The following is a 12,425-nucleotide window of genomic DNA, read 5'->3' as shown; positions in this document are numbered from 1 at the left end:
GATCCTGGCTTGCATGCCAAACCCTGCCCCAGAAAGTCCTGAAGACAGTGGTCAGCTGAGCACCTGTGCCAGGCCCTGGTGGTACCTGGACTGTTTCTTATCTGCCCTCTGATGTGTTCACAGTTCTTGACAAAGCCCCATATATACCTTTGTCTAGCTTAGCATATAAGTCCCTCCTCTTGTGTCTAATCTACGAATCCTGTGCGGCTGCTGGCCAGGACAGGTTTCTCTCCCTAAATTGCATTCTTTGTTAAAAAAAAAAAAAAAGATTCCAGAGTTCCAGAGGCCGCCATGAGCGTGTGTCCCTGCAGGCAGTGTGGGATCTGAGAACAGCCAGCGATGGTAAGAGCAGGCTGTGTTGGCCCAGTCTGTGAGATCCAGCCAGCCCCTGCTCTAAGAGCCCTTCACCGTGCCTGACCAGGGCCTTGGTTCTCAGCTCTTTGCCACCAGTAATGCTGCAGCCTCTTCTCAGAGTGGCCACCTTTGAAGCCAAAAAATAAAATAGGGTTACAAAGGACGCCAGTTAAAATATAGTGCGCTAACCACCTTTTAAACTTGCAATATAGTGCTTGTGCTCCTCTGGGGACACATGAAGTTGTCAGATGTGGTAGCGCTCATGACTGCTGTTTTCAGCACGATAAAGAGCAGTCCCCCCCCCCCCAGTTTGTGCACCCGGTTGGTTAAGGCCGTGGCACGTGTGGGTATAGCTGGATGTTCCCCAGCTCCCAAGGGCTACCTTCCTGGGCAGTGCCAGCTTCTGCCCTTGTGAACCCCGGGCCACCAAGCAGGTGTGCTTTTATCAGAGGGTCCCCCTCAGCCTACAATAGCTGGACTCTTGGGACATTGCCCGTCTTGCAGTGTCTTGAAGCTCTGGCAGCCCCACCTCCTCCTTTAGTCTCCAAGGAAGCCAGGGCCCTGCCGACCTCCCAGCGCCCACAGTGGCATCTGTAACCCCTTCACAGCAGGCAGCAGTTCAGTGCTTACCCAAGCCCCGACACGGTAGCAAGAGTTCTAGGCTCATGTTGGCCTCTGTCCTTGTCCAGTTCCTGGCCGTAGGGGCCTGTCGCCTTTGCTGTGAACCTGGCTTTCTCCCACAGAGTGGAGCAGGCATGCTTGCCCAGCCTAGGGATGGCTGGAGGAGATGGCAGGATGGCAGCAGGAGGGGTGGGCCTAGGCGACCAAAATTCTCTGGCTGTTCCCTGCATGCACTGTCACCTCTCTGTCATCCACTCTGGCACCCCAAAGTCTGGCACCCAGGCATGTTCCTTAGCCTTTTCTTCCTTCTCTCCTGGTCCCCTCTGGGAGAATCTAAACTCTAGTAGCCAGGAACTAAAGCCAGTACAAATATGTATTAACCAATGAATGGATAAATGAAATGTGGCACCTAGTGCAGTTACTATTCAGCAGTACATGGAGACTGGAACACAGAGTTTCCATGCTCAACCAGAGAAGCTGGCCATTACATGTCCTGAAAGCCCACCCTACCTGTCATCTAGGGACAGGCCATGGCTTCCCATGGTGGGTTGGGGTTCCTTCCTTTTGTGCATTCTTCTGCCTGGCGCTGCCTGTTGCCCCAGAAGCTCCCAGGCCGGGCCCTTTCCTTCCACTGCTTCTGTACCCCAGGTCAAGCCTGTGCCAGAGCACCCTGGGGGCCGTTAGCTGCAGAGGTTGTTTCAGGAGCAGGAGTTGGAGGTGCACGTGGCATTGCACACTGGAAGCTGGGTTCATTTCCTGGCTACACTGTGGACTGGCTTTGTGGCCTGGGGCAAGCATCACCTTTCTCAGCTTAGTCTGTTCATGGAGCCAAAGTGTCAGATGCCTGCTGTGAGCCTGGCCCTGGGCCTGGGCTGGGAAATGTTGGGACATGGAACATGCATGTCCCAGCATACAGTTGTAATCCCAACACTTAGAAGGCTGAGACAGGAAGATCTCAAGGTTGAGTTCAGTCTGGGCTATGTTGGGAGACACTGCTGAAAGAAAAGGAAAAAGTTTTGGGGACATGGTGATCAAGACACCCCGAGCCTGGCCCGTCTGGGCTGTCCATGTGGTAGAGAGTAAGCTATAATAACTGAAGCCTCCTATGCTGTTAGCTGTGTGATTGTGGAGGAGGTGCTGATGTGGTTTGGGCATACCCCGGGAGTTTGAGGGGAGGACAGGGCCGGTCAGTGTTGGGTGAGGTGTGGGTCCGGGGAGGGCGAGGAGTAATGGCCTGGCCTCTGCCCACAGCTCAGAACGTGACGGTGGAGGAGGTGATTGGCGCCTACCGGCAGGCCTGCCAGAAGCTCAACTGCAGGCAGATCCCCAAGCTGCTCCGGCAGCTGCAGGTACAGTGGGGCCAGGGAGGCCTCGTGCCATCCAGGGAGTCAGGCGCCTTGCAGGAATTACAGCAAGGGAGAGATCCCTTGGTCTGTCAGCCCCCAGAGGAATTCTGGTTCCCAGGGAGGAGCCAGGTTTACAGTTCTCATAAATATGAATTATAAAACATATTCTTAAAAGTTTGAATTATGAAACAATGTAACCCTTGATTCTTAGAAAATTAAAATAGAGACATAAAGGGCAAAATCCATTATTTCTTGCCCGAGTCCCAACAGGGACAGCACCTATGCTTATGTAAAGGGCATCCCATAGGCGCCTGCCTTCCAGACTTCGAGGTCTCTCTCCTGCAGCCAGCTCTTTTGTGCACCTCCAGTCTGCACCTGCACCAGGGGAGGTCCCCAGGGGTCCCAGGGGTGCTGCACTGCCAGACCCAGAATGGGGCTGCTTGGTGTGGTGGCTGCAGGTGAAGCTGACTCATGTGAGGCTGAGGACTGTTGGCAAGGCTGGCCCTGGCCCCTCATCCCCAGATATGGGAATGCCAGAGAACAAGGCCTTGTGGATGTAAGCCAGTGCCATCCCTCCCTTCACTGACCACCTCTTCACAAGACTCGTGGGCAAACTCTGTCATCCTCCCTGCCCACTGCCCCACTTCCTCTAGCTGGGGCAGGTAGGGTCCTTTGTGGGCCCTGTGATTCCTTGAGGCCCGATGTTCCAGGTCCCAGCTTGGGGCACCTGGATGGCTGCCTTGCCATCTGACCTGCGACTGCAGGTGGCACAGCTTCTTCAGGGCTTTTTACCTCATCTGCCACCCACCCTGCTTCTGTTTTCACAGGAATTCACAGACCTTGATCACCGCATTGACTGTCTGGACCTGAAAGGTTGGGTGTCTGTGGTGCTGGGCACCCCAGGGTGGTGAGCAGAGTGGGAGCTGGGCAGGAGCTGGGATAGAAGGGCTGTCAGGGCTGTGGGGGCAGGGCCTCCCATCCTCCTGGGCCAGGCCCTCCGTGTGCAGGCAGAGACCCATATGGCCACCACCTCCTCCCAGGGGAGAAGCTTGACTATAAGACCTGCGAGGCTCTGGAGGAAGTCTTCAAGAGGCTGCAGTTCAAGGTTGTGGACCTGGAACAGACAAACCTGGATGAAGATGTGAGCACTCCTCCTGGCACCCAGACGCATGGTCCCTGGGGCTCCCAGGCCCCTCAGGGGTTTTGGTGGGCAGGGGTTGCTGGTGATGGGACAAGAGCAGGACCTCTTGAAGGACAGGATGTGCATGGCAGTTTATGCCCAGAATCCCAGCATGAGTCTAGGCAGGAGAATCACCATGAATTCGAGGCCAGCATGAGCTACATAGTGAATTTAAGGTCAGCTTCAACTCCATTTGAGACCATGTCTCACAAAAACAAAACAAAAGAAGGACAAGAGGGAGACATCTATGTGGCAGAATATGTGGGTATGTGTTGGAGCCCATAGGAGAGGTTAGGTGGGCTGGGCACAGGGAGGGGCAGGGAGCCTTCTGTGGAGCTGGCCCTGGGGCTCAGATCAGAGTGGCTACAGGACTAAGGAACACTTGGGAAGCTCCCCAGCTAGGGCCAGGTATGGTTACCTCCCCAGACTTAGGAAGTCCCCAGGAACTCAGAGTGCATGGGGACGTGGGAGAAGGCCTAGTGGGAAAGATCGTGCAGGCCCCAGACGAGGCACTGGCCAACCTGGACCGGGGCCTGTGCTGGGCACACAGCACATCAGCCAGGACTCCTGGCCAGGTGTGGTGGGAAGCTGAGGCAAGAGAAGCTCTGTGAGTTCAAGGCCTATCTCAAAGAAAAGAAAAGTCAGGGCTCAGTGACAGAAACAGACTGGCTTCGTCAGAAGAGTGGTTCTTGTGGGCCAGAGTTGTAGGCTGTACCTGCTTGAAGCAGTGCTGATCCCAGGCGCAGGCTGCCACTGCTCAGCCCTCTGGCCTGGGCCAGACCATGGTATTGTCCTCCCCCTGGAGGTGCAGCCCCTTCCTGGAACCCCATGTGTCTCAGGGGGCCAACCCCACCTAAGTCTGAGCCCCACGTGTCTGCCCTCAGGGTGCCTCAGCCCTGTTCGACATGATCGAGTACTATGAGTCGGCCACCCACCTCAACATCTCCTTCAACAAGCACATTGGCACCCGGGGCTGGCAGGCTGCTGCCCACATGATGCGGAAGGTGGGCATGACTCATGTTCCGGGGCGCCCAGCCTTGAGGTCCGCGTGCCTCCTTCCCCTCCCTGGTGTAATCCCTGAGGGGGAAGCAGCTGTGGGAAGCAGCCCTGCTTCACTCACTTTCGGAAGGTTGGGCCCAGGTAGGGATGGGAGCTGAGCTGTGGTGAACCCCACTGTGGCCTTGCATCTCCTTGCCTGGTGCCGTTCCCAGCAGGCCTGGGGCTGGGAGGGAGGCTGAGCTGACACACCTGGCCTGGCCCGCAGACCAGCTGCCTGCAGTACCTGGATGCTCGCAACACACCCCTGCTGGACCACTCGGCACCCTTTGTGGCCCGCGCCCTGCGCATCCGAAGCAGCCTGGCGGTGCTGCACCTGGAGAATGCCAGCCTGTCGGGGCGGCCGCTCATGCTGCTTGGTGAGTCCATGCCTGGAGGTGCAGCCTGGGGGCTGCCCAGGAGGTGACCTGGCCACTTACCCGCCCTGTTGCTCCCATAGCCACAGCCCTGAAGATGAACATGAACCTGCGAGAGCTGTACCTGGCTGACAACAAGCTCAATGGCCTGCAGGACTCGGCTCAGTTGGGCAACCTGCTCAAGTTCAACTGTTCCCTGCAGATCCTGGACCTGCGCAACAACCACGTGCTGGACTCTGGTGCGTGCGGCCCTGCTGTCACTCGGCCCTAGGCTCACGGTGCTTGGGATGTGACCCAGGCTGCGTGTCTTTGGGACTGCCCTCTTGGGGCCCTAGACAGTGACTTCCAGAATGGGCAAGGGGGCCTGACCCAGTGTGGGATCCTGCAGTGAGGTACTGAAGGGAAAGGCACACCTGAAAAGTGGCTGAAGGAGAGGACACTTTTGGGGTACAGGGTCAGCTGGCAGCTGTAAGGGTCGTGCAAGCAGGAAGGGCAATGGGAGGAACTTCCTGGAAGTGACCTGAACAAAGCTGGCCTTTCTTAAAGCCTGGAAAAATTAAGCAGGAACAGCAGGTAGAAAGGCCCTAGTCTGGAAATACACAGATGGGGGGAAGCTTCACTGAGCCAGGGGATAAATGAGGAGAGAGGAACCGAGAAGTTCACATCCTATGCGGGGAACAGGCTTTGGGCAGAGATTCCTGGCCCTCTGTAGAGAATGGCAGGGGTCAAGGTGGCACTGCAAGGCCACTGTCCCCTTTGGTGTGGGAGGCCCTGACCCGACATCTGGGCACCCCCTCATGCCCTGGCAGGCCTGGCTCAGGCCTTGGTGCAGGCATGAGGCAGAGGTGGGAGATGGAAGTGGATTCCTGGTGTGCAGTGCATGTGGAGCTGGCACCAGAGGCCGGGCAGTCTCATCTGAGGCCTGCTCGGCTGGCTATAGGCTGGACTCTGACCGCAGCCCTCCCCTAGGCCTGGCCTACATTTGTGAGGGTCTCAAGGAGCAGAGGAAGGGGCTGGTGACCCTGGTGCTGTGGAACAACCAGCTCACGCACACGGGCATGGCCTTCCTGGGGATGACGCTGGTGAGTCACCCCTCACCTCTGCCACCCAGTCCAAAACACAGCAGCTGCACCTGGCTCTAGAGGAGCCCTCTGCCCAGCTGTCTTCGCTCGGCCTCTGGGCCCTGGTGTTCTTCAATTCCTTTCTTTTTTCCAATGTGATACACTATTATGCCAAAAGAGTTGTTTTACTTGAAAGCTTTCAGTAAATTGTTAGTTTTTCTTACAAAATTCATTTATTTGGGCTTTTTTGAGTTAGAGTCTCATTATATATAACTGGCCTTACGCTCCTGAGGCAGCCCAGACTGGCTGTATAACCAGTATCTTCCTTTCTCAGGCTCCCGAGTTGTGGGATTACAGCATGTGCCTCTTAACACTTGATGAACTGTGTAAAGCAAGTTCCTCAGGTGCAAGGACTCCAGGGTGAACCCTCGGAGACCCAGACCTTGGGTTGGAGTGCCCCACTCAGGCTGTGCTTAGGCCCATGGCCCGCCTTGGCATGGAGCCAACAGCCCCTGTGAGGGTGGGGCCAGCATGTGGGGACCACCCAGAGTCTTGGAGAGCTGAGAGTGCACAGGGACAGGACACTTGGGAAGACCAAGCACACAGACAACCCCGCTGTTCAGGATTGATGTGGGGCCAGGCCTGAATCTGCTGGTGCCTTCATTTTTTATTTTTTTGAGACAAGGTCTTATTGTGTAGTTCAGGCTGGCCTTGAACTGGGAACCCTTCTGCCTCAGCATTCCAAGTGCCAGGATTGTGGGCATTTGCCACCATGCCAGGTTCCTGCCAGTTCTCAGGTGCTGCCCCTCAGCAGGGAAAGAGCGTGTGGCTTTGCTTCTTCTGGGCCCCTTCCTGACTTGTCCTCCTGGGCCTTGCGTCCCCTGGGGTCCCCTCCCCACCCTGCAGCCACACACACAGAGCCTGGAGACGCTGAACCTGGGCCACAACCCCATCGGGAACGAGGGTGTACGCAACCTCAAGAATGGGCTCATCAGCAACCGCAGCGTGCTGCGCCTGGGCCTGGCCTCCACCAAGCTCACTTGCGAGGGTAGGGCGCGGCCTGGGGGCTCAGCTGGGGGCGGCCAGCTGCGTGTGTGGGGCTCCTGGCCAGCCCCTGCGGTCCCCCCTCCCAGGCGCGGTGGCAGTGGCGGAGTTCATCGCCGAGAGCCCCCGCCTCCTGAGACTGGACCTGCGGGAGAACGAGATCAAGACGGGCGGGCTCATGGCACTGTCGTTGGCTCTCAAGGTGAACCACTCCCTGCTGCGCCTGGACCTTGACCGCGAGCCCAAGAAGGAGGCGGTGAGCCAGCCAGGGGTTCTCTGGGGCCTGGGGGCTGGCGGGCCTGGTGGGGTGGGCTGCCACAGGCCCTGCTGGAGCACAGGCCTTAGCCAGGAGGCACCCCACAGGTAAAGAGCTTCATCGAGACGCAGAAGGCGCTGCTGGCCGAGATCCAGAATGGCTGCAAGCGCAACTTCGTGCTGGCGAGGGAGCGGGAGGAGAAGGAGCAGCCGCTGCAGCTGTCAGCCTCCATGCCCGAGATTACTGTCACCGGGCCACAGCCCCTCGAGGAGTCTGCGGACTCAACCCCTGCTGCAGCTCAGAATGGGACTCCCAGCCCCCCAGGGCTCGGCCCAGACTCTGACTCGGACTCAGTCTCAGATGGGGAGGACGAGGAGGAGGAGGAGAAGGACAAGGACAGGCAGAGGAAAGAGAATGGCAGTGGCCAGAGTTCCTTGGCCCCCTGTCCTGCCCTGGTGCCCCCCACGGACTCTCTAGGCCCTGGGGACAGGAGCCCCCCCAGCAGCCCTTCTTCCCCAACGGAGCAGCGGATTTCCGTGTCCAGCCCAGGCCGGGGTCACAAGGTGTTTGTGGTGACCCGGGTGGAGAGTCCACCTGAGAAGGCAGAGCCCCCCATACCTGCCAGCCTCGCCTCCCCTTCCTCTCCACCCCTGTCCCCCGCCCCTGTCTTCCCAGCAGCCAAGGCCACTGGCACCCAGGATCCAGAATCACCTGAGCCGGAGTCACCTCAGTCAGGCCCACCGCTGCCCAACGGCCTGAAGCCAGAGTTTGCCCTTGCGCTGCCCCCAGAGCCGCCCCCAGGGCCTGAGGCCAAGGGAGGCAGCTGTGGCCTGGAGCACGGTGAGAGGCTGGGGTGGTCAAGGCCAGGGCCCACCGTGTGACTTCCACATAGCTGAGCCATTTCCCTCAGAAACCACCCAGGGAGGGGTGGAAGCAAGAGGGATCTGGTCCTCGGTCCCAGCCCTGTGCCCCCTGTTCCTGGGGTGGGCCGCGGGAGGTGTGTGGCTATGGGTCCTTCTGCCGCCCTGCCTGATGAAAGCCACCCCACAGAACTGCGCTGCCCGCAGGATGAGAAGGCGCTGGAGGAGCTGCTTCTGGAGGCCAGTCAGGAGGCCGCACAGGAGACACTGTGACACTGTAGGTGGCTGGGCCACGAGGGTGGGAATGGTGGGGGGCCCCTCCTCTGACAGTACCCCTGTTTTCTGTTCCCCTAGTTCCTTTTTTCCGGTTGGTCTTGGATGAGCTGAGGCCAGAGCCATGAGAATCTGCTCGCCCTCACCCCAGCCCTTCTGAGACCTAGGATGCCGGGCCAGGGGCACCAAGGACCCCTCCCCGGGAGCACTACAGCCGCGAGCAAGGCCGTGGCATGTCTATTTGTGTGTCTGACACTCGAGGACTTGGCTGGGGTCGACCTCAGGGGCAGGAGGGTGAGGTGGCCGCAGGGCTGCTCTGGTCCTAGATAGCTGTCCCGGCCCAGCCTGCCCTGTCCTATTGTGAGCAGGAGTCCAAGGTGGCAGGGTGGCCCCCTCAGCCCCATTGGGGACCAGGCAGGTGGCATGGGAGGTGGCGCTGGTGGTGGAAGTTCCAAAACGCCCCAGGTGGGGTGAGGGCCGGGCGGGTGGGGCTGGGTGCAAAGGATCAGAGCTTTCTTTCTCTTAAGTGCAATAAATCTATCAGGGAGCTGGGGTGGCAGCCTTGAGCACCTGGGGACCTTGCTGCCCAGGCCATGGAGGCTGCGCCCTGGGAGGCACTACAACCATGGGCGGGCGGGTGAGGGGGGCTGGCGGTGCGGCTCTGTGCACACCTTTTCTAATAAACTGGGGCTGGGCTCACCACTTAACCCTCTCTGCTTTGTCTGGCCTTGGGTGCCCCTGTGGGGTGCAGTGGGTGGGGTCCCCATGGTATCTTCTTGTGGAGTTCCCAGAGGGCAGTACCAGGGATCCCCGAATGAAAGTCAGGTGGCGGAAGAGTCAAAACCAGACAGCCCGCCCACGCACGGGCCAGTGTGCACACCACCTTCCTGGGGACCTAGTCCAGGCAGGATGAGCCCCACCCCATGGGCAAGGCAGGTCCCCTCCCACACTCCTTTCCTGGGGTTACAAATTAGCTCATGCACAGGCTCCACCACCCGGCTCCTGTTCTGGGTTGAGCCATGTAGGTTTGTTGTCATTTGTAACTAGAAGTGTCCTCACTGTCCCCAGGACAGCCATGTTCGAACTCCCACTTATAACCACCTAAAGCCACCTGTCCATCCCATCTGTGCCCCTAAACAGCTGGGAGGCACCAGCTCAGCCAGCCTGTATTCTGGGCCTCTTGTCCCTCTGCTGGGACCCTGTGGAGATGGGGGTTGGGGCCTCTCCAAGCTGCCCTGGTTCCAGGTCTTGTGTGAGACTCGGAGCTGTTGCTGCTGAGAAGATAACCATGAAGCTAGACCCTTTCTACTTGGGCTCCATGAGTCCAGCCCCAGTGAGCTGAGCCCTCTTAGGCTCCAGCTGGTGCCTGTGAGACTAATCCTAAGCCCCTAGGGGCTGTGGCCCCTGGTGCTCACCTGTGCCCTGGGGGCCTCCTTGAGGCCTGGTGGGCACAGTGTGCCTTATGGTGCCCCCAAGGGGCTGAGGTCCTCTTTCTAGCCTCATCTCTGTTCATCCCTGCTCTGTGTTTGGCTTGGGACGGCCAACTGGGCCTTCCCCATGGTTACAGATTAGATTGTTTCCCCCATCAAAAAAAAAAAAAAAAAAAAAAATTGATCAAGTACTTGGGAATAGTATTTGCCAAAATTGACACTTTAGGATGAGTTCAGTTGCGTGGCCCAACCACTGGCATGCTTGTGAGGTTGGGACCCTGGCATGCATGAGCTCTAGGCTCCATCCCCATCACAGGGTCTGGTAGGGAGTTGATTGCAGCCAGGAAGAGTAGCAGGAGTGGAACCCAAGCTATTGGAGAAGATTGATTGAGCCCAGGAGTTCAAGATCTGCCTGAGCTAAGGGCCAGCCAGATAGCTCAGCAGATTAAAGCACTTACTTAGGCAAACGCTAGGGGACGGGTTTGATCCCCATGCCCTGCTAAGCCGGGCGAATGAGACTGGGCATGGTGACCCGCACCTGTAATCCCAGCGCTTGGGAAGCTGAAAACGGGAGGATCACAACGAGTCTGATCTGTGCAGTGAGACCCTGTAGACCCTGTACTAAATACATTAAAAAAAAAAAAAAAGAAAAGAAAAAAACTGCCTGTGCAGTATCTCCAGATCCTGTCATTCATGTAAACACATAAAAGGGGAGAATTTGGACACCAACAGCCCCAAGGGGAAGGCAGGACTAGAGTGATGCAGTTACAAGCCTGACAGCCCTAGAAGCCAGGGAGGGGCAAGGAAGGGGTCTCTCATTCTTGAGGAAAACTTGAAGGCTGCACACCCCTGAGCCTCACTCTGGTAGACTGTGGTCATGGCCTCCTTCAGCCACCCTGACGTCTCCAGTTGTCTGTCTTGGCAGCAGGTCATTGCTGGACACTGCCCATATCTTCAAGACCCCTCCAGGTCCCATTTATCACTTTTGTGGGGTTTAGTGGCAGCACCAGGTGACTCAGCTTCCTCAAGTGCTTCCTCAAGTGCTCTGCTTGCTGTCACTTTCTAGGGTTACAGACATCCCTGGCCCTTGGGGAGGGGAGAAGGGAAACCCACACACCTGGTCAGTGTAGAGATGTGGGAACTCTCGGCAGACAGGCAGCATCCACATACCAGCTACTTGGGCACAGCAGACCACACTGATGAGCAGCTTGTAGCACAGCCCACATCCGGCACCCTCAGCTGGCCTTGCCTTTGTACATTCCTGCAGGAGCCCCCTGGCATTCTGTTACTGTTTTTGTTCACAAAGTCCTAAACTCCAGCTTTGGCAGAGCCTTGTGACAGAATGGGCAACAGACGCCACCGCTGGGGACCATCTAACAACAACTGCAGGCCCCAAGCAGCAACAGCCTGGGCCCTGCTCCTTAAGTCCCTCAGACTCTTGAGAAAGGAATCCACCTCAGATGGGCCAGAGCAAGGCAAAAGCACATGGTCATGTGACACTAGCACGTCCACAGCCATGCTGACTGATGGAGTTACATGCCCATGTCCTGGGGGCCACGTCCTTGAACTCCCCCTGGGTTGGAGGCCTCTCCCCCAGCAGGTCTACGCTTATCCCAGCAGTTTGGCCACTCATGGCTGAGAAGGCATCTCTGTCCCTAAAAGTCATTGGGGCTTTGACCTGGGTCACCCACACACCAACCACTGTTGCCTGAAGAGCAGGCCAGGCCTGGGATGGAGGGCAGGGAGGGCTGGTGCTCCCATCCTGGGGCCCTGGAAAGCCTGTCCCCTGAGCGGCAGCCCTTTGGCTTCTGGTCCCTGCTGTTTCCTCATACCAGGCCAAGAACCCAGTGGGACTGTGTGTGGAGCTGAATATTTGCCAGATGACTGAGGAACTCAGGTGTGAGGCGGTTCCATGGCTGGAAGGGCCAGGCAGTGAGCAAGCTGGCAGTGCCCAGCCCATCCATGTCAGCCCAGTTGCTGGCTCAGTGATTGGAATGTCCCAATTGCTAGTCTTCAATAAGTGGCCAATCAGGTGTCTTCATTGTCAGTGACCAGCCTATGGCCACCAAGTGGCCTCCCATGAGCCCACAGGGTATTTACTCCTGGACAGTTACTCTTGGGGTGACAGTGCTACCAGCCAACCCCTCGAGGTCAGTGGGTGCAGCACCCTGGAAATGCCACAGAAGACAGGCTAGGGCACAGGGACAAGGACCCAGATTCCTTCCGGCCTGGGCACTCCTGGTTGCCTGAGTCAACTTGATACATCCACCCCTTGTCTCCTCTGCCTCACCCACCGCCCCCGCAGCCCTCCTGCCACCTGGATGTCAATGCACAGCGCAGAGGCCTGGCTCCTTTTGCAGGAAGTGAGCAGGGCAGGGCAGGCCTGGTCCCCAGTCCTCACTGAGCTAGGGAACTAGAACAGCATCCACTGGGGGAGGGCTGAGCACATCATTTATTGCACTGGAGCCCTGTCTTCCTCCTTGCACCTTCTCTCCCCACTGGGAGGCACTCACACTGAGACCCAGAGTGACCTGGGAGATGTGGCCCCCTACACCTTTGTCGGGACAGTGGACAGCTTGCTGCCCTGG

At 58.0% G+C, this 12,425-nt stretch overlaps 1 protein-coding gene across 1 annotated transcript in view; it reads left to right on the top strand.

The window, feature by feature from the left end:
* Ppp1r37 (protein phosphatase 1 regulatory subunit 37) overlaps nt 1–9,057 on the top strand; it is a 42,016-nt gene extending 32,959 nt beyond the window's left edge. Inside the window, exons 2-13 of the mRNA XM_004644315.2 lie at nt 2,227–2,324; nt 3,149–3,194; nt 3,362–3,462; nt 4,386–4,505; nt 4,766–4,916; nt 4,997–5,152; nt 5,883–5,995; nt 6,881–7,022; nt 7,108–7,274; nt 7,382–8,114; nt 8,325–8,411; nt 8,489–9,057. Of these exons, the coding sequence (XP_004644372.1) occupies nt 2,227–2,324; nt 3,149–3,194; nt 3,362–3,462; nt 4,386–4,505; nt 4,766–4,916; nt 4,997–5,152; nt 5,883–5,995; nt 6,881–7,022; nt 7,108–7,274; nt 7,382–8,114; nt 8,325–8,407 (1,910 nt within the window). The 3' untranslated portion in view covers nt 8,408–8,411; nt 8,489–9,057. The remainder of the gene's footprint in view (nt 1–2,226; nt 2,325–3,148; nt 3,195–3,361; nt 3,463–4,385; nt 4,506–4,765; nt 4,917–4,996; nt 5,153–5,882; nt 5,996–6,880; nt 7,023–7,107; nt 7,275–7,381; nt 8,115–8,324; nt 8,412–8,488) is intronic.
* Nucleotides 9,058–12,425: the final 3,368 nt, after the last annotated feature.

This window comes from Octodon degus, unplaced genomic scaffold, assembly GCF_000260255.1.
Source record: "Octodon degus isolate 3935 unplaced genomic scaffold, OctDeg1.0 scaffold00197, whole genome shotgun sequence".
Classification (NCBI taxonomy): Eukaryota; Metazoa; Chordata; class Mammalia; order Rodentia; family Octodontidae; genus Octodon; species Octodon degus.
This window is presented reverse-complemented; position numbering and strand designations above follow the sequence as displayed.